Source organism: Mus musculus, chromosome X, assembly GCF_000001635.26.
Source record: "Mus musculus strain C57BL/6J chromosome X, GRCm38.p6 C57BL/6J".
Classification (NCBI taxonomy): Eukaryota; Metazoa; Chordata; class Mammalia; order Rodentia; family Muridae; genus Mus; species Mus musculus.
The window spans coordinates 134536529-134557615 of NC_000086.7; the positions used below are offsets into that span (position 1 = coordinate 134536529).

The following is a 21087-nucleotide window of genomic DNA, read 5'->3' on the forward strand; positions in this document are numbered from 1 at the left end:
GGACTCACACAGGCCAGTGTTCTTCCTTAGTCACTTTTAGTTTTTTAACTTCTACCCTGAGGCACTTGGACTGTCACCTCTACCACACAATTCTCCTTGGTACTTTTGTAAGGCTTGGTCACTTGATCCTTTCAGGCCTCAGCTGCTATGTTAGAAACTAACAAAGCTCTAGAAACATCTCCTAACACCCTTAGTGTGTTTCTTTCTTTCAAATTCTTTTCCGACTTACTTTTCGTTGCTTAATAGAGCTTACAACACTAAAATCTTTACGGCTTTCTTACTGTCTCCCTTGGCTAAGACTAATCTCTTCAACCTTGGGGCTGCTTCTATCCAATCCCTGAGTCTAGCTTGGAAAAGGCACTTTAGTTTGTCATATATATGTATGCATGCATATATGTATGTATATATAACTTTTTTCATCACAGTTTGCCAAACATGAGGATATACTACAAGTGTGTATTTGTCCAGATTCATGGATCTGCACTGGGCACTTTCCCTTTAGACTACGAGAATATAAAAACAAGAGGGGATGTCCACAAAAGCTCCTCTATCAGGGACTTAAGGTGTTAGCACAGAGTTTTTCCCTTCTTATCACCAAGTATTTTCTTCTCATGAAAACTTCGGGGACCTCTAGAGTAGAAACCAACTACATTTCTGTCTTGGTAGTGAGCCCAAAATCGGAGTTTGCAGTTAAAAACCCAAAACAGAAAGCCTCTTCGTCACAACATTGATCTTGCGAGCTTTTATTTCAGTGACCAAAAGAATGCAGTTAATGGAATCGATGTCTACCATCAGGCATGCACCTCTACCTGAAACAGTTGTTAGTTCTGAACTGGCCTAAGTCGCGGTTTCTTTAGGCACATCTGTGAATGTTTTGCATCTGGATATACATAGTAAGTTAACTTCTTCTCGTGGCTGTCTGGTAATAAGAATAGTACTCATGAGCTAGATTCTTTTATGACTAAAGCCCTTTGGATTCTCAGGCTTCCTCTTCTACCTTGAGACCATATTTTCAATTTGCGAGTTAAGTAAGTCACAGTATAGGGGAGAGACAACCTAAGAAGTTGGATTGCAGGAACACTCCATAGGACTTTTTTTCAGCTCCAGGTCAGACATGAAAGAAAGCTCACAGTTAAACAGTGCCAGGATCTTTCCCCACTGCCAATTTGACTGACACAAAGATCTCCCTAAAAAAATCAGAAATGAACCCATACAAATCAAGATTTACCCTATGTGGTCCCACTATCAAATTCTAGAAAGCAGTCCACCTATCAAAATTATTTTATAAAGCAGTAAAGGGACCTTGAGAAAGCAGTCCCATATACAGTTATATGCATCTCACACTTTCATTTATCTGTCAATTATTGTCACATGGTTAGCTTTAAAAACACAACCAAATACACATGACTCTCAACTCCCATACATAAAAATTGGTCTTTGTTCATTCTCAGGTGACAAGATGTCCCAAGACGATAAAGAAAATTGGGAGTTTAATCCCCCCCATAGCCATTTCTTCAACCACCTCATCAGCAGCTCTTCAATTCTTGAACTACTTTTCCAAAGAGGTAATGCTGAGATCAGTCAGAAAGGCTTTCTGAGAAGACGGGTTTGGACTTCTGGGTCTGTTCCAGTCGATTTAAGATGAACTGGCTTGTATCAATGAAGCGTTCAACGCAGTTCACAAAACAGGCCTCAGCCCGACTGTCCAACTTAGGCCCAGGCTTATCCATGCACTTCTCCTGTTCAGAACAAGAAACAGAGTCACCAAGGGTCCTTCGCTTATAGAAATAATTCTGCCTAAATCATCTGATGGGTTAATGCATTTGGACCTGTTTTCTCTCACCTGTGGCATCTAGTTTAAAACTGTATGTTTCTGTATGTGTATGTGTGTAAGGGGGGGGGGGGAGAGAAAGAAAGAGAGATGTAACTAGAAAGAAGACTATGATAGAAAGAAGTGAAAGGAAAGCAAGAAATACATGTGCTAAAACAACACATACACCATGATGAAGCCCATGGTTTGTTTGTTTTTTATGCTGACCAAAAAAATTAATATAAAAATTTTCACATTTGGCACCTTACCACTTGTTAAGCAATTAGACATAGGCTTACATTCCAAAGCAAGGCAATGGAATACACACCATTATCGGTCCTCGTCTGATTATGCGGGAACTCTGGCAGAGTTTGCTCATGGGGGCCAGAAAATGCCATACCTTACATGAAAGAGAAAAGCAGCAAAAATGCACAAGAAATAACCTTTTTATAGCACTTGGGAGGCAAAAGCAGGTGGATCTGACTGAGTTCAAGACCAGTCCGGACCACAGACAAACCCTGTCTCGATGCCCTCCCCCCACAAAAAAAAAAAACACCTTTTTTCTAGATTAGGCTGTAACTCTACACACAACAATGCTGACATTAAATGCCTTTAAATGAACTGTTAAAGAAAATGATTACGAGATAAATCAGTTAGGTGCCCCAACTCAAACAAAGAAAATCTACATACTAACCTTCAGTAAGTCGTTTATTTAAAGTGGTGTTGACTGTCTTTAGAGACAAGGTCTCACTATGTAGGGTTAGACAGCCTGGAAATTGTGATCCCTTTGTCTTGCTTCCAACAGTTCCCAGTTCGGGGACTGATTACCCTACTCAACACACCAAAGGTTCTTGAATCTCCTCAGGAGAAATGAAAAGCTAATGTTCTCTGAGGAAGGCTCTGTATTTCAGCTTTTAAAAAAATGCGCTGGGCGTGGTGGCGCACGCCTTTAATCCCAGCACTCGGGAGGCAGAGGCAGGTGGATTTCTGAGTTCAAGGCCAGCCTGGTCTACAGAGTGAGTTCCAGGACAGCCAGGGCCACACAGAGAAACCCTGTCTCGAAAAACCAAAATAAATAAATAAATAAATACTAAAAAAAAATGCTTCAACAATTTCCTACATGTATATGATCTACTTTGAGCATATTCACCGTTATATTCTCAAGTCCTGTCCTTTCCTTCTCCCCAGTTCCTCGGTCTACTGTTGTCCTTTAGTGTCCACTGAATCTTAGTCCGGGTTGCTTGCTTGAGTGTACATGTAGAGCTCCTTTATTACAGCATGAGAAACTTACTCATGGCTATAACATTGGGAAAAAAATAAATCCCTCTCTTCTAGCTCATTCCTGTTTTAAAGGATCTATTATTTATTTATATGAGTACACTGTAGCTGTCTTCAGACACACCAGAAGAGGAGGTCAGATCCCAGTACAGATGGTTGTGAGCCACCATGTGGTTGCTGGGATTTGAACTCAGGACCTCTGGAAGTCAGTACACTTCTAGCTCATTCTTTTATGGCTTTTCTTTTTAATATTTTTTTAAAGATTTATTTATTTATTTATTATATGTAAGTACACTGTAGCTGTCTTCAGACACTCCAGAAGAGGGCAGCAGATTTCGTTACGGATGGTTGTGAGCCACCATGTGGTTACCTTCGGAAGAGCAGTCGGCGCTCTTAACCACTGAGCCATCTCGCCAGCCCCCTTTTATGGCTTTTCAAGATAGAGTTTCTCTGCATCGTCCTGGCTATCCTGGAACCCACTCTGTAGACCTGCCGCAGGAGTTCCCGCCAGTATACCTGAACCAGCCTGGCCTCGAACTCAAGGGACAGACCTGCCTCTGCTGGGATTAAAGGCAAGTACCACCATCAATCCTTAACAGCCATCATCACACCCAACTCCCACTCAAATATAATGAACCAAAGACTTTTAGAAAAAGAATCTATCCTGTCTTGATGGCGGCAGAGGCAGGAGGATCTCTACATTCCGAGACAGGTAGGGGGTGAAGAGGAAAGCCCTGTCTCTAAAGATACATTTTTAAAAGGATTTTTCAAAAGCTGGAGGTGATGGTGAATGACTGTAAACTGGGTACTTGAAAGGTATGGGAAGCAGGAAGATGAGGAATTCAAGGTCATTTTCAGCTATTCTAAGCCATCTATTCAGTATGATGCCAGCCTGAAATACAGGAAACCTTGGAGGGAGTGAGGGAGGGAGGGAGGGACAGAGAGAGAGAGAGAGAGAGAGAGAGAGAGAGAGAGAGAGAGAGAGAGAGAGAGAGAGAGCGCCAGCCTCTGATCCGGAGGCAGACCAGAAGAGCACAGCAATATGTAAGTTTACAGGGAAAGGACCAAAAAGCAATGTCTGTATATAGTTTGAAGCTTCTAGAATAAATTTTGTTCATGGTTCTCTCCTTTTATACACAATGCTTAAGAGTCTCTCCAATTCCAATGAATATTATCCTTGGCCTGTAAAATCCTTTAAGTTTTTATGTCGGTGGAGGGCAGTGTGCTGCCCTTGGCAACAAGAACACTTTGATCTCAGCTACAAACAAACGCCTCTGCCCCTTTGCCAAAGTCCCCTCTCGGAGCAGACTCAATTTCTCAACCTTCAAACCTTAATGGCTTGGTCTTACACAACACGACGACTCACGGCGAAGGCAACTAATATATGTGTGTTAGGAGAGATTATGCCACTTTTATACTTAATGAGACAGAGCCGCTTGTCATTTCATCAGAAGGGTTATATCTGGGTAATCTAGGCAAATCCCGAGGAGTCCAGAAATAAGTCACAGACTCGCTGGGATTCGGCCTCCCTAAAATTCCAGGATTGGGGATTCTGATCAGTTCTAGTGGCCAGCACTAAACAACTTCAACCTCAGGTGCCTCAGAGCGCTGGGTGGGACAGCAGTGTAAGTGTGACTCCCAATCCGCTGCACCTAGGGTCTCCCTGAGGAGTCACTGTAGTGCCTCCCGGCTCGGCTCGGCTCGGCATAAGGAATCTAAGAACCCGGGGTACAATCAAGACCTCCTCCCACTCTGGAGAGCCCCACTTCCTAGCAAGTCCTCTGGGTGCAAGGGCACGGGAAAAGTAGGCACAGCGTCCGGATCTGAGTCCCGAGCTCACCCAGCAAAGTTCCGTCATCTGGTGCACCAGCTGCTGGAAGCGCTGCTTCTGCGTCTCCACCTCGATGAAATGCTGCAACTGAGGGTCCACGGCGCCCAGAGCCGAGCCCGAAGAGGACGTGGAGGACTCCATCCCGGCACGACCACGCGGGCCGAGGCGAGCACTGAAGCGACTTGCCGACCTTCACGTGTCTGGGTGACGGAACCGGAACTACAACCTCCCCCGCCCCCCGCCCCCGCCGGGGACCGCCCTGTGAGCTCACCGCGTCGGCGCGGGGCTGCTGTCCCCGCCGGCTCTGCCCGCTCCCCTCGAGCCGCTGCGCTCCGCAGTCCCCGCGAGCGGAATCGGCTCCCCGCAGCAACACCGCGGTAACGCCCGGCCCGTGGGAGCGAAACTCCAAAAAGAAAAGAGTAGCATAAAGGAAAGGAGGAAGTTGCTTCATCCCACGTGGTCCACTGAAGGGCCCGCCCTCTGACCCCACCCTGCCCACTTCCAAATTGGCCCGCGCTTTCTCAGCCCTGGCTTTACCCCCAAGCCAGAACTCTTCTGGCGAATTAACTAGCTACTCTCCCTTGGCCCCAGTGTTTCTTTGAGTTCTCCTCTAAATGTATGGAAATGAGGCTCTGGCTGAGTTTGTTCCTAAGTTTAAGATTTATTCAAACGATACTGTTAGCTACTGTGTGCCCAGCACTGTGGAAAGTTTGTAAATGCGTCCAGAATTCAGAGGCAGGGGCAGGCTTTAACAAGAGTATGAGGGAGTGAAATGTGAGTTCTGTCGAGTTCTAGATTAGGAATATGTCAAACTAATGATAGGATTTTTTTTTTTTTTGCAATTTTCAGATAGCTTCAGAGCAGCTGTGTAATAAATTAAAATAGATAACTCTTTCCAATAATTTTATTGTAACAAAACAACCCATTTTAATGGCAACATTCCTACCCCCCCACCACCACCACCACTCTTAACACTTAACCAACAAGCTGTTGGACAACTAGTGGAGCTATTTACAGTTTTCCCTCCCCCAAAGTGTTCCCATCCCCAATTCAGTCTGTTAGGAGTCTTGAAGTTATGGGTAATACTAGGCACAGAAATCCCTTGACCTTTGCTTAGAGCAGTATGCCAGGGAACGAGAGAAGAAAGGCATTCCTAGATGTCCAGGGCTCTTCATGCATTCAGTAGGCGCATGGAAGGCTAGAGCCCTGCAGCCAGGGAACTCCTCAGGAAACATGGAATTAGGTTTTGTAGGAGAGAGGAGGAGATCCACGGAGCTTAGCAGCCAGCTCAGGATTCTTCATCCATCACATCTAGAATGTTACTCAAGAGAATTTTGAAACTAGGACGTTCATCTGCTTTCTAAAACCAAAGAAAATGGATAGTGTTACAGTGTAGAATCGAGAATCCACAAGGAACCCTGGGTGGTAAATCACAAAGTGTTATGTTTATTAAGTATATACTAAATACCCAGCAGCAGCAGCAGCTTCTAGATAGCATGCAAAGAGGAAAAATGAAATTGGGGGGGGGGGGGAGGATCTCCATCAAGTCCTTGTGTGCTTTTCAACTTAGCAACTCGGTTTTGTTGTTGTTGTTTTTATTTATTTTGATGTGCACTGGTGTTTTGCCTGCACATTTGTCTGTGTGAGAATATCAGATCACCTGGATATGGGGGTATGAATAGTTGTGAGCAAGCTGCCATGTGGGTTCTGGGGATTGAAAGTAGGTCCTCTGAAAGAGCAGCAAGTGCTCTTAACTACTGAGCCATCTCTCCAGCCCACAATGGTAACTACTTTTGCCTTTACTTCTTTCTCCCTTGCATCTTTTCCCAGAGACTAGGCAAGGCCTGCCTAGCCAAGCTTTTATCTGCCTGTTATACAAATGAGTATAGAATTTCTCTTTTACTCATTCATTTGTTTGTTGTTGTTTTGTATCTTGTTCTTTGTTTAATTTAAAGACAGTTTCTCTGTGTAGCCCTGGCTGTTGTGGAACTTGCTTGGCTGACTGGGCTGGCCTTGAACTCTGAGATCCTCCTGTCTCTACTGGGATTAAAAACTTGTGCCTGGCCTGGCGGTGGTGGTGCACACCTTTAATCCCAGCATTTGGGAGGCAGAAGCAGGCGGATTTCTGAGTTGGAGGCCAGCCTGGTCTACAAAGTGAATTCCAGGACAGCCAGGGGTGTACAGGGAAACCCTGTCTCAAAAACAAACAAACAAACAAACAAACAAACAAACAAAAGCTTGTTGTGGCCACAGCCCAGAACAACTCAAGTTATTTGTGTGATAAGAACAATTGTCAAATTAAGATGGCATGCTGATTAAGAGTGAGGATAATCCGGGCGTGGTGGTGCACGCCTTTAATCCCAGCACTCGGGAGGCAGAGGCAGGCGGATTTTTGAGTTCGAGGCCAGCCTGGTCTACAGAGTGAGTTCCAGGACAGCCAGGGCTGTACAGAGAAACCCTGTCTCAAAACACACACACACAAGAGTGAGGATAAGTTCACTGCAAATTTATACAGACTACTTCGTTATTTCAGAGCTTCAATTGAAAACGGCTATCAGGTGTGCTTAGCTGGTTGACAGAACAGAACTCATAAAGGCCAGGTCCCAATACACTTTCTGTGATTATAAAGCTAAATGAGCAGAGCATTTAACTTTACAAAGCCCCAGACTGCCTGGGATGGACCCTTCACAACTAGGGCCTTTTGTTAGTCTGACTTTAAGGTTACTAGTCTTTTGGAGATCCACAGACAGATTAAGGTTCTTTTAGAGGTCAATTAGACTAGGTCATTTTTTAGATTTTGGTTTTTTTCTATTTTGAGACAATGTCTCTTTACATATCCCTGGAAGTCCTAGAACTCACTATATAGACCAGGCTAGCCTCAAACTCACAGTGATCCACCTGCCTCTGCCTCCTGAATGCTGAGGCGAAAGGCATGTGCTATCATGCCTGGCTGAGATTTGGTCTTTTTTAAAAAGAAATTTTATTTTAGATTTTTGTTGTTTGTTTTGAGATAGCATGTCACTCTATATCCCGGGCTACCCTGGAATACAAGATGTAGCCCAAGCTAACCTGAAATTCATGGCAAAACCTCTGGCCTCAAATTCCTGAGTGTTGGGACTACATAGTTGTCCCTGGGATTTTTGATAATTCAGGAAGGATTCATGACAGAATGGCTTCAATGTATCACAATTGAAGGGCCATCATTTTCATAGTGCTTAAATCAGTGGTTTTCAAGTATCAGCAGATCCTGGGAAACTTGAAAGGGTTTCAGCATTTCATAGCAGATATACCTTAACAGAATCTCTGGGAAAGAGGCTCAGCAGTTAATATTCCTAAAAATTCCTTAGAAGGCTGAGCATGGTGGCACGTGCCTTGAGTCTGACACTTGGAAGACAGAGACAGGTGGATCTTTGTGAGTTTGAATTTGACCTAATCTATATAGAATGTCCAGGACAGCCAGGGCTATGTAGAGAGACTGTCTCAAAGAAAAAAAAAAGCTTTAAAAATCCTTAGGAATAGGGCATAGATCGTTTCTCGGTCTTTTGGCTAAGATCAAGTATAGGAATATGTCATAGGAATGCATGCCTCTGACCCCTGCAATTGGGGTGAAGACATGAGAGCCAGAAATTGAAAGTCAACCTTGGCCATATAAAGCATTTGAGGCCAGCCTGACATTCCAAGACCTGGTCTCAATCAGACACCTGCACCACACATCTGGCTTAGGAAGTGCTGGAGGCCAAACAAAGGCGTACTTGATGCTAGGTAAGCACTCTACCCTACAATTAAGCTACATTTCCCAGCCCCAGAAAAGCATTTTTAGAATAGTAAAACATGATCCGTATTTCCAAAATACTACAACTTCATCAGGGTGGGTATGAAAAGGCCATCAGAGGATTGGGGTGCAGCCCAGAATGAGAAAGCATGTGTAGCTAGCTGTAAGGCAGTGCCCAGCTGACATGTGGCCGTGGGGAGCAGGGCCTGGGCAGCTCAATATGAAACTGAGTTCAAGGGAATAGTGTAAGAGGGAACCTTACCTCGTGCCAGCAGCTGTACATGATGGTATATACCCTCTCTGATGCCAGATGAGGCCTGTAGAGACGTAAGCCTTGAGCAATGTGTTCTGCTGTCTCACTGTTAGTAAATCTCTCATACGGCATCTTCCCCAGGGAGTAGATCTCCCACATTAAAACCCCTAGGAGATATAAAGGGGACGTACACTCAGCTTTCTTGGGATCCTTGGGGCCTAATCCTTCTCGATGAACCATTAAGATTAGAATATGCTGAAGCCGGGCGTGGTGGCGCACGCCTTTAGTCCCAGCACTCGGGGAGGCAGAGGCAGGCGGATTTCTGAGTTCGAGGCCAGCCTGGTCTACAGAGTGAGTTCCAGGACAGCCAGGGCTATACAGAGAAACCCTGTCTCGAAAAAACCAAAAAAAAAAAAAAAAAAAAAAAGATTAGAATATGCTGGTTTCTCCCCTCTATGGCTTTTGCATTTGTCCAGGCTCCTGCCACGGTCCTGGCTGTCCCGACGGCTAGCAGAGCTGCACTACGCTAGCCCATTATTAGTTACCGTAGAAGAGACAGACTGTGTCTTGTTTGTCTTGGTAGCTTCAGGCTCTGACAGAGTGCCTAGTACATAATCAGTATTCAGAAGCTGTTGAAGAATGAACGTTTTGTTTCCTGGGGGTAGATTGTAATTTCTAAGAAGATAGAGATTATGTCCAGTTGGTTGTGTTTGTCCCCACAAACCCCTGTGGTCCCTGACACATAAGAAACACCCAAGGATCAGATGAATGACAAGAGGAATACAAGTTTAAACTTTCCTGTATGTTCTTCTTTGAGCTATATTCTCTCTTCTCCTCTCCCTCCACCCCACTGTGCATGTGTGCGCGTGCATGCGTGCGTGCGCATGTGTGTGCGCGTGTGTGCTCCAGCACTTGCACCACAGCATACAGTGGAAGTGAGATGACAACAGCCTCAAGTGTTGCTCTTCACCTTTCACCTTGTTTGAGACAACGGTCTGCCTTGCTGTTTTTCTGGTACATTCTACAGGCTAGCAGGTCCACGACTTTTGATTCACTGGTCTCTACCTCCTATCTGCTGGTGGGGGCATAGTGAGATTACAGATGCCTGTATTCTTCTCCATTGATTCCAGCTTTTCTGTGGGTTCTGAGGATTGAACTGGGGTTGCCAGCGCTGCATGAGAAGCAGTTTACCCACTAAGCCATATTGGCATCCTCACCTGTATGTTCTTATCTACTTACCAAAAGCCCAGATGTCAGATTTGCTGCTGAACTTGCTATACATAAGCACTTCTGGTGGAGACCACCGGACTGGAAACTTGGAGCCTACAGAGCTGGTGTACTCATCATCAAGGACATACCTGCAAGCGATTCAAGACTTGTTACCATTAAGATTTAGATGGCTTGATGTGTGCCCGTCTTCTCAGCACACACCATAAGGGCTGTCCAACTGCACACTTACTTTCTCAAAGTCTCTGCTGGCTAGTCAATGCCTTTTACAAATGTTACTTTTAACAAAACCTCTGTTTTCTTTCTGTTTAGAAAAGTATTTACCTTCTACGTGGTTGAACCTAGGGCCTTGCACACGCTAGGCTACTGATGATAAATACTTCTAACATTTTTTGTACTTTTGAGGAACAATCGAGACAGTGTCTCGCTAAATTGCCTAGGCTGGTCTTGAATTTTCAATCATGGTACTGTTTGAGCCTCTAGAGTTGATGGGATTCCAGGCCTGGGCCATCAGTTTTGGCTCTTCCCCACTTTCTTGCAGCCTGCAGGAGCCAATAAAGGTTAGACCAAGGAAGGAGTAATGGGGGAAAGTCAGTGGGTTTAGCAGATCAAGATAAGATACTGGGGAAATAGAAGAAGAATGGAGAGGGGGGAAGGGTACAGAGGAAAAAGAGGAAAGGAAAAGAGACATCCAGCAATGAAGGCAAGGGTAAAGCTGGGGTGATGTCTCGTGCCTGGAATCCCAGTCGTGGATAGCCAAGGCAAGATAACAGTACTCATGAGTTAGGCCAGCATGGACCACATAGCACAACCCCTTTGCCAAAATAAATAAAAACTGGGGAGATGAAAAAGGCACACTCACCTAGACAGGCCAAAGTCAGATACTTTCACAACTCCTTGATCGTTTACCAAACAGTTTCGAGCTGCCTATAGTACAATAGATATGTGAGACTGCATCCTTGACCTTAGTTAAAGACATAGTTTCTGCCCATCAGCATGGAGTTGCATATGCACATGTATGGTGTGTGCATATAGAGGCCAGAGGTTGATGTCAGGTGTCTTTTTTAATGACTCTCTACTTTGTCTCTAGAGACAGCGTCACTGAACCTAGAGCTCACTGATTGGGCCAGGCTGGCCAATAAGCTCCAGGGATCTGCCTGTCTCTCCCCAGTGCCCTAGTGCTGGGATTACAGATATGCATTGTTATACTGGCTTTTATATTGGTACTAGAGATCTGAACTTGGTGTTCTGTTTTTTGTTTTGTTTTGTTTTGTTTTTTTTCAATTCTATAGGCACTTTACCAGCAAAGCTAGCTCCCTTGCCTTTTTAAAGAGAGGGAACGAAGGTCTTTTATTTAAAATATTTATTTATTTATTTATTTTATGTATGTGAGTACACTGTTGCTGTCTTCACACATGCCAGAAGAGGGCATCCAATCCCATTACAGATGGTTGTGAGCCACCATGTGTTTGCTGGGAATTGAACTCAGGGCCTCTGGAAGAGCAGTCGGTGCTCTTAACCATTAAGCCAACTCTCCAGCCCGAGGAGGAGGGAGTCTTATTCTGTACTCCAGGCTGAACTCAGGATATAGCTCAGGCTGTCCTCAAACTCATGGGAATCCTCCTGTTTCAATCTTGAAAGGGCTGGGATTATGAGGGTGAGGCCACACATTTGACTGATCCTGAGAAATTTTGCTGCATTTCCATCATATGGAGAGCAACCTGATACACAGTCCTAAACCAAGCATGCAAATAATTTCGTTCATGTGGACAACTCCACTTCACTGAACTACTAAGAGAACTCAGAAGAAACAGCCAACAAGTTTGCATTGGTTTTGGTCTTTCTGGCAGGAAGAATAGGACAACTTGAGTCTCCACCTAGCTGAAAGAAACAGAGGCAACAACTGATGCCTCCAGGAGCTAAGTGGGCAAGAAAAGAGTGAAGTGGGGTGAGTGGAGACCACAGAAAATGGGAGCACACAGGCTGGGTATGAAGGGGAGAGCTACTCCCCACCTCCAGGTGACGATTAGCATGGGCAGTGAGATTGTGGGTCCTGTTTTCTCAGATGGTCTAATTTTTCAAGAGAATCTGGAATGTACAGTTGTTTTTCAAATGTACAATGTTCCTCTTTAGGTATTTGCTAACTATAATAGAACAGTTTTTGTGCTCAGTTAGTAGAACACTTGACTAGCAAGCATGAAGCTCTGGGTTCAGTTCCCAGCACTGCATAAGCCAGGGCTGGTGGTACACACATATAATACCAGCACTTGGGAGTAGAGAAAGAGGGATCAGAAGTCCAAAGCCAGCCTGGGCTACATAAAACCTTACTTTAAAAATAAAATAAAATAGAAAGAAAAGAAACCATGGATCAAAATGTATCTATGGGTTATATTTGTAACTCTGACATAACCAAATAGTGGCTTCGTATCAGAAGTCCCACTGGAAAACACAGAATTGCTCTTCTGCTCAAGGTCTAGAGTGGGTGCTGTTTCCTCATAAGTGGTAAGGACTCAAGGTAAGTGGCAGGCCTGTTGGAATTAAGGCTAGAGACAAATGATGGGTTCAACTGTGGGGTAGATGCACACTTAACCTGTAATGATTTCTAGAGACAAGCTAAGTGCTGGCACCTGCCACCCTCCTCAGCGGTGGACGCTCTATCTCCCAGCGTTCATTATTCTACCCCTTGATCCCCAACCAGTCCTTCGGAGGGCTCACCAGGTCTCTGTGAAGGAACTGCTTCGACTCCAAGTATTCCATTGCTTCACAGACATCTTTGCACATCTCAAGCAGCTGCTGTGTCTGGAAGCGGTGCCGCATCTCCCTCAGGTAGTTCAAGAGGCAGCCATTAGCCATGTACTCGGTGATGATGAAGATGGGGCGTTGTTTGGTGCAGACGCCATACAACTGCACCAGCTTCTCATGGGAAAGATTCCTGTGGGAGAGGCAAGTCTGCATCTTGCCCCTGCAGACTAGTCATAAAGGGGCAGGGTAGGAAAGGGCTTGGCCTAGCAGAGAACATTGACTATGGTACCATAATAGCAGGGTTATTCTTTCCTTCCCATAACAAATCCCAAAAGTGCCTCAAATGTGGGGGTGCGCAGGGCTTTGGAGTCTACCCAATGAACAAGAAACAAGCCCAAGCTTAGAAAAACAATAGGTAAAACTATAGTCATCATTTCTTTCAAAAGTCTAATATTGTACATGTCGCTCAAAATGCTACTGAGAAGGTCCATAACACTATTCTCTCTCTCTCTCTCTTTTTTTTTTCAGTTTTTCGAGACAGGGTTTCTCTGTATAGCCCTGGCTGTCCTGGAACTCACTTTGTAGACCAGGCTGGCCTCGAACTTAGAAATCCACCTGCCTCTGCCTCCCAAGTGCTGGGATTAAAGGCGTGAGCCACCACGCCCAGCTCATAACACTATTCTCAACCAGTATCTAAGTCATAGAACTGACTACCTTAGCAGTTCTGTAAGGTAAACCCACCAAAGGCAAACCTCAGACCCCTATCCCAAGCTCCTCACACTGTAAGCCACCTTAGACCACAGTGCGCTGACCTTGTAGTTCTTTCTACAGCTGGATTGAGAGTTGAATTTAGGATGTAACTCACATCATGACTTTGGCTTCTTCAATGAATTCATCCTCCGACATGGAACCTTCTCTGATCATCTTGATGGCCACATCATATTGGCCCCTCCACTTCCCATATTTCACGACACCGAATTGTCCAGTCCCAAGCTCCTTCAAGAAGGTGAGGTCCTTTGGATCAATTTCCCATGATCCTACCAACAAAGACTTGTTGTGATTCTTTGAGGGGGGCATGTATATATCATGACTGCAATAGATAAGATTCCTTACTAAGGAATAAATAGGAAAAAACATTAAAGGGGATATTCTCACGAGTACTGATCCACCTTTCTTTATTCAGGCAAATCTCCAGGGAAGGAGGGTGGGGGATTACTGGTTGGAGGAATCCAGAAATTTTAGTACAAATTGGCCAGGAGGCAAGAAGAGAGCCCAAACGACCTTCCAAAATTCATTTACGACTAGGTTAATAATGACAGTTAATAAACTAATGAATGATATTGAATTTTTTATATGATAAAATAAACAGGGCTGGTGAGATGGCTCTGTAGATGGAGGTGCTTGCCACTAAGCTTGAAGACACGAGTTTGATCCCCTGGACCTGTATGCTAGAGAGAGTCAACTCCAGCTTGTCCTCTGACTTATGCAACTGCACTAATGCATATGTGTATTCACAGGCCCAAGAAAAGAAATGGAGAAAGTTAAACCATCAACAATAAATCCTTTTAGGAATCCGTTTTTGCAGTCCCAGAAGAAACCACTAGAGGGAGACATTTTCTAAATATCTTGGTTCTATCTAGCCCTTCCTAGCGACAGCTGGCACAGAACAGTACATCTTAAGAGTGTCCTAAAAGGCAGGGTCTGCTGAGGTGGTTCTTATAACGGCCAGTTCATCCAAGTCCACAGAAATAAGTAGTTACCATAGCCCAGGCCTGCAGTAGAAGGCGCGTTTTTGTTTTGTTTAGACACAGGATATTTCAGCCTGGATATGAGGCCTGAAACAGAGAGGTCACAATGTCAGCATCGGGGCTGGGATTCCTTGCACATGCCCATCATCTTAAATTCTCACAATTCTAGTATGAACCTTTCTAGTTCATTTTGAATTCCAGAGGATCTCCACTAACCCACAAGTGTTTTCTGATGGTTTCTCCCTTCACCAAATTTTTTGTGGAAAAACTCAAAAACAAACAAAACAAACAAAAAAAAATAAAGAAGAAAATAATAATTGAAATATATTCCCTATTGTTGGGTATAGTGGTTCACACCTGTAATTTCTTTAGTCTAGACACTGAGGCACTGAGGCAGGAGGATTGCTCTGAGTTGAGGCCATCCTGGGCTACATAACAAGATAAAAAGGTCTTATTTCAAAAGAAAGTAAAAATGGAAACAAAGGCTGGGCGCACATCTTTAATCCCAGCACTTGGGAGGCAGAGGCAGGGGGATTTCTGAGTTCGAGGCCAGCCTGGTCAACAAAGTGAGTTCCAGGACAGCCAGGGCTACACAGAGAAACCCTGTCTTAAAGGAAAAAAAAAAAGAAATTTCCTTTTTTTTTCTGACATCTTAGTGGGGCTGCACACGACTCCTGAGCTTCACCACGGTGCCCAAGGATGACCAGAAGAAGAAAGATGCCAGAAAGCCAGCCAAAAAAAAAGACAAAGACCTAGTAAATAAATCTGGTGGCTAGGCCAAAAAGAAGTGGCCCAAAGGCAAAGTTCAGGACAAGCTTTTTTCATCTCGTCCTGTTTGACAAAGCTACATAGGACAAACTCTGTCAGGAAGTTCCCAGTTATAGGTTTATTACTCCCGCCGTGGTCTCCGAGAGACTGGAAGACTCACGGTTCCTTGGCCAGGACAGCCCTTCTGGAGCTCCTTACTAAAGGACTGCTCAAGCTGGTTTCAAAGCACAGAGCCCATTTACACCAGAAACACAAGGGGTGGAGATGCCCCAGCTGCTGGTGAAGGTGCAGGAACAGGTTCAATCAGCTGTACATTTGGGGAAAATAAAACTTTATTGAATCAAAAATAAGCAGGAAAAAGCATCTTGACTCAGAAGTTTATTCCCTCCTAGAACTGAATGAATTGCAAGGGTACGTGGTAGGAACACTGAATTGCAAGGGTACGTGGTAGGAACACTGAATAGTTGCTAGTGAACATGCTCTGACTCATTAGTCACTGTATCATCGCATCTTCACTTAGCACCAAGTAAGAAGTTAGTCCTCAGATGGAGAAGTGGCTCAGTGGTTAAGAGCACATACTGTTCTTATAGAGGACCTGAGTTCAGTTCCCAGCACCCACATAACCATAGTTCCAGGAAATCCAATGCCTCTAGACCCCATAGGCGCCTGTTCTCTCTTCTCTCTTCTCTCTTCTCTCTCTCTCTCTCTCTCTCTCTCTCTCTCTCAAACACTCATACGCACACAAACACACTTTAAAATAATAAATATAAATGGCAGATGAGGAAGAGAAATAGTCTTGTCAGTCCCACTATACAAGCCTGTAACCCCAGCTCAGGAAGCTGAGGCAGGAGAATCAGGAATTCAAGGATAGCCTGGCCTACAGAGTAAGTTCCATGCCAGTCTTAACAACATAGTAAGAGCCTGCGTAAAAATAAAAGGTAAACTGTCCCTTCCCACATCCATTGCCTGGGCAGCACAGTAGAGTTGGCTCTGTTGGTGGGGGCATGGGTGAGCCAGCCCCAAGGGTGTGAGACAGGAGAGCCAGCCCCACCCCTTGATTGGGAAAAGTGGGAGAGCTGACCCTGGTGATGCAGGTGCCAGAGAGTGGGTGGGCTGACCAGCTCAGATGCTTCCCAGGCCCAGATCCAGGGCTCTGAGTTGGCCCACCCCAACATCCACCCCATCTATGGAGCCTGTGGAGAGGCCAGTCCTACAGATCCCAAAGCTGCAGGATCTCCATGACCAAGGGCAAAAAAATAGGATTTCTGGGGCTGGCGAGATGGCTTAGTGGGTTAGTGGTTAAGAGCACCGACTGCTCTTCCAAAGGTCCTGAGTTCAAATCCCAGCAACCACATGGTGGCTCACAACCATCCATAACGAAATCTGATGCGTTCTTCTGGAGTATCTGAGGACAGCTACAGTGTACTTACATATAATAAATAAATAAATCTTTAAAAAAAAAAAAAGGATTTCCAAAAGGAGTCCTGGTGAGGATCCAGTATTGATAGTGTAGCAGAAGCTAGAGGCCTTGAACCAGACCAATGGCTCGTTGCAGTGAACATTTGCAAGTAAAGCCAATTAGGGGAAAGGGTGTGCTGCTTCCAGGGCCAGAGTTTTTACTTCTTTGTTTGTTTGTCTTTCATTTCTATTTTTATTTTTTGCTTTCTTTTGGGAGGGAAGTTGCAGGGGTGGAGGGCGGATATTGAAGGGATGGGGAGATGTGTGAGATTGGGGTACATGATGTGACATTTATGAAGAATTAATAAAAAATTGTAAATTTTTTTAAAAACAAGTAAAGCCAGATGTGGTGGCACATGCTTTAATTCTAGCACTGGAAGGCAGAGGCAGAGGCAAAGGCAGGCAGATCTCTGGTTTACAGAATGAGTTCTAGGATAGCCAGGGCTCCATAGAGAAACTCTGTCTTGAAAACCCAAAAGAAAACAAAAGTAAAAACAAACAGGACTGAGAGAGTTGCTCAATGGTAGAACACTTGCCTAGAATGTTGGGTTAAATTCCCTGGCACTACATAAAAATAAAAAAATAAAAATAAGCTGGGCGTGGTGGGGCACTACATAAAAATAAAAAATAAAAATAAGCTGGGTGTGGTGGTGCACGCCTTTGATCCCAGCACTTGGGAGGCAGAGGCAGATGGACTTCTGAGTTCGAGGCCAGCCTGGTCTACAGAGTGAGTTCCAGGACAGCCAGGGCTACACAGAGAAACCCTGTCTCGAAAAAACAAAAAAGAAAAAAGAAAAAGAAAATAAATAAATAAGTCAATGTGTGTGTGTGTGACTACATCTTGACTCGAACCTTGTTCAGCGTCACAGGGACTAACTTTCATAACTAATTCACACTGCTTGGTGGGACTACTTTCTCTCTCCTTGTTTTGAATTGCTTCCCTGGGTGTTTGCAAGCCTTCTCTGCTGCCTGCAGGCACTCACCTGCAGAGTTGTGTTGATGGTAGTTAATGAGCTCAGGGATGGTGCTGAAGAGGTGTTTCTCAGCCAGGTAATACTGGCTCTGTGGCGTGGAACACACAACGTAATGGCGGATCACCCCTTGAGGCTCCCTGAGGAAATTATATTCAGTCAGTAACTTGGGAACAAGATACGGAAGGACCTGGACAATGAAGTGAGGCAATTTTATGTTTAAGGCTGAGAAAGTGAAAGAGGAAGTGTTGGGAGGCCACCCTTAACCTTTAACCCCATATCACTGGAACCATAACACGTACCCAGTAGATTTAGCAAACACAGACACGGTGTATTTTCCAGCTTTGCTGGAGTCTCTGACAATGAAACCTCCTTCTTTCCCCTGAAACAACAAAAAAGAAGTTCACTGTAAAAGAAAATGGTGTTTTGTTGGGAATTGGTTCTAATGCTTTTGTCTTATTTCGGCTCCTAAAAGCCGCACTTCCAGACCTGAGGATCCCTGCCCCAAGCTGGGATTATATTGATTATATTGATTGATAATAAAGAACTGCCATACAGCCAACGGCAAGGCAAGGAGATGGGACCTTTAGATTAAGTGGGCAAGGGAGCAAGAGGGAGAGAAAGGGGAGAATCACACTGACTCGGAGGCAGAGGGGTCAGATTTAAGAGCTGCAGGAGAGAAACCATCTAGCAATGTAGGTGGAAAGGGAATACTCGGGGGTGGGGGTGGGGGGTGGGGGGGCAGTGCCCAGAAAGTAATAGGGCAGCAAAGATAAAATAGAGATTTAGAAGATGTTAAACCAGGAATACCTGAGGGAAGTGTGTGCTAGCCGAGGGGAGGTTTCGAAGTGCCCAGCCATTGAACTATCAATCATTGATATCACCGATATCAAGGCATATCAAAATTAGCTGGCTCCAGGAGCCAGAGCAGTTTAACAAATTCACTGCTACAGTGTTTATGTCTGCATCCTACCTGGCCAAACACAGGAGAGAGAAAATAGAATAGCCCTGACTTTCTGCTCAAGGTCCCTGCTGGAGATGCAACCTCTTCACTTTTAATGCGTCAAAAGCTCAAACTGGGAGTGCAGTTTAAAGTTGGACCTAATTCTGGGTTTTGCATATTGTGTACTGAGAATGCATTTTGCTTGCGGCCTGAACTCACCTCTTGCTTTAGCAGTTGCTCAGCTTGACTTCGAGTCATGTGCTTGGAATACCACCTGTAAAGAGAGAGTGCTTGGTTGGCTTCTAGGCCAGATCCAAGTGTCCTGGACGTTAGAGCACCCTCTAGGGCTCACTGGTACTGTAATTCCATCACTTCATTCAAACACTATCAAGGATCTATCAGTCATCCACATTGCCTACTCTAGCCCTTGTGAAGCCCAAGTTGGCACTTGTGAATACAGAGAGTAGAGGGCAGACAGAGTTGATAGGGAAAATATTAGGGACTGGCTCACTCAAGGGCAACCCACCCACTTCAGTGATGAGAGAAGAAAGGACACTGGTTCAGTTTTGGCGTTTTCATGTTTTCAGATGTTTCCTCTGAGAGTCTCAGTTCTTTGAATGAGATTCTTCTGAATTGGAGAGTCTGAGAACCTCTCCAGCACTCGTATGTATAGGGATTTGCGGGTGGGTATCCCAGCAAGATAGACATACTAATTTGGCATGGGGGCATCAGTTGCCTGCATTGGTACTAATTTTAATATCAATCTTGAAATAAACAGACCTTGTTAGAAAGTATGGTTGTTTGCAAAAAAAAAAAAAAAAAAAAAAAAAAAAAAAGGCCACAGTCACATCCACCTTCAATCTCAGTGCTCAGATCGAGACCAATCTGGCCTACAGTGCAAGTTCCAGAACAGCCAAAACTACAAAGAGAGACCCTGGCTTGAAAAAACAAAACAAACAGAAGTATTGAAAAGTATATACTGTACTGTTTCTCCTGGAACATACTCACTCATACATCTCTATGGAGTCCTCAGCTTCAGTGATATAGTTACTTGGGATGTAGCCTTCCTGCCTGTAGAGACGACAATATGATCATGCAGTGCTTCGCTACCCTCAGGCAGTCACATTCCTGGACCCGATTCCCTGAGCTCAAACAAAATCTCAAATAGAGATAGAAATATATCCATTAAAGAAGACCACGTCTCTAATGCCTAATGCAGCCAGGGAAAAGTGGAGCTTCTCGGCTTTGGCATTCCAGGAATCACTGCAGATGTTCTTGCCGGTGACAGATGTTGCATACTGAGCTGTTCATTGGGAAATACTTAAGAGAGGATGTAGTCATTGTGTTGTGAGGAGAACAAACTCTGATCCAAACACGGGATAGGAGAATCATATTGCAGTATTTTGTGTGCAGGTAGAGCGGGCAGGCAAAGACTTAGGAGGGGCTGCGGGAACTCACCCATTTTTATCTCGTGCTCGCCACCACGGTAGGTTGCTCTCCTCCAGGATAAAATACTCCTCGCCCTTTCGCAATTGTAAGTCATTTGCGTTCATTGGCATGTAATCATAAAGGGCCACGACCTTTTTCAGCTCGGTTGTGGAGATTGGTGCTGCTGTTGGCTCCGGGGGAAGCGGTTTTTTCAAGATCTGGGTGGTTAGGAGGACGGCAAGTAGTAGGAGAGAAAGAAAGGTCGGTTACCTGTCAAGCACTCTCCTCCTCCTTTCCAACTTTATGGTTTGCAGAAGAAAGAAACCATCTTAACCCATCTCAGGCATAATCAATATTTTAGTCAACACACATTCCACAACCATTTGACCCTCAAGTAGGTGCTCCCGACTTGGGAACACATGCAGATCACCTAAGGAGTATTTCAACACTCTTATCTTCAGGAAGTTTCCAGCTGACTACCTATAGCACATTTTCTGGGAGTAGGACACAGACATTAGCATTCTTTATCTGAGACCTGGAAACCTGTTTGGCACTTAAGTAGTACATGGACCCAATAACTGATTCCTTCTTTGCAAAATGATTATAATAAAACCCCCTAAAGTCAAAATGGAGTCCCAAATCAACATTTTTAAAATTATATTTATTCTCTGTCTCCGTGTGTGTGTGTGTATGTGTGTGTGTGTGAGTTCATGTATGTGTTTCACAAGGTACACATGAGTTCGAGGCCAGCCTGGTCTACAGAGTGAGTTCCAGGACAGCCAGGACTAAACAGAGAAACCCTGTCTCGGAAAAAAAGAAAAAAAAAAAGAATCAAACTCAGGTTGTCAGGTGTGGTGG

General features: G+C 44.7%; 2 protein-coding genes across 5 annotated transcripts in view; both read right to left on the reverse strand.

The window, feature by feature from the left end:
* Positions 1-727: 727 nt before the first annotated feature.
* Positions 728-5142, reverse strand: Timm8a1 (translocase of inner mitochondrial membrane 8A1). Its single transcript, NM_013898.3, has 2 exons — positions 4929-5142; positions 728-1739 (listed from the first exon to the last, which is right to left on the reverse strand). Exons 1-2 carry the CDS (start codon positions 5058-5060, stop codon positions 1578-1580), a joined length of 294 nt encoding a protein of 97 aa, NP_038926.1. The 5' UTR covers positions 5061-5142; the 3' UTR covers positions 728-1577.
* Positions 5143-5805: 663 nt separating this feature from the next.
* The window catches only part of Btk (Bruton agammaglobulinemia tyrosine kinase), a 41295-nt gene continuing 26013 nt past the window's right edge, over positions 5806-21087 (reverse strand). For 3 of the 4 annotated variants that reach the window (XM_006528483.4, XM_006528485.4, XM_006528484.4), the window contains 12 exons: positions 20260-20447; positions 19810-19872; positions 19021-19075; positions 18161-18240; positions 17871-17998; positions 14674-14748; positions 13779-13950; positions 12887-13103; positions 11034-11098; positions 10184-10302; positions 8954-9111; positions 5806-6279 (listed from right to left, as the gene is read on the reverse strand). In XM_006528483.4, the coding sequence (XP_006528546.1) occupies positions 6208-6279; positions 8954-9111; positions 10184-10302; positions 11034-11098; positions 12887-13103; positions 13779-13950; positions 14674-14748; positions 17871-17998; positions 18161-18240; positions 19021-19075; positions 19810-19872; positions 20260-20447 (1392 nt within the window). In that variant the 3' untranslated portion in view covers positions 5806-6207. The remainder of the gene's footprint in view (positions 6280-8953; positions 9112-10183; positions 10303-11033; positions 11099-12886; positions 13104-13778; positions 13951-14673; positions 14749-17870; positions 17999-18160; positions 18241-19020; positions 19076-19809; positions 19873-20259; positions 20448-21087) is intronic. The other variant, NM_013482.2, reaches the window with a different exon arrangement.

Bases quoted from the DNA above. Each gene is read 5' to 3' on its own strand.
- Timm8a1 (NM_013898.3), bottom strand. From the start codon at position 5,060: ATGGAGTCCTCCACGTCCTCTTCGGGCTCGGCTCTGGGCGCCGTGGAC. The intron at 1,740-4,928 runs GTGAGCTCGGGA...TGTTCTGAACAG, and splicing joins AGATGACGGAACTTTGCTGG to GAGAAGTGCATGGATAAGCC.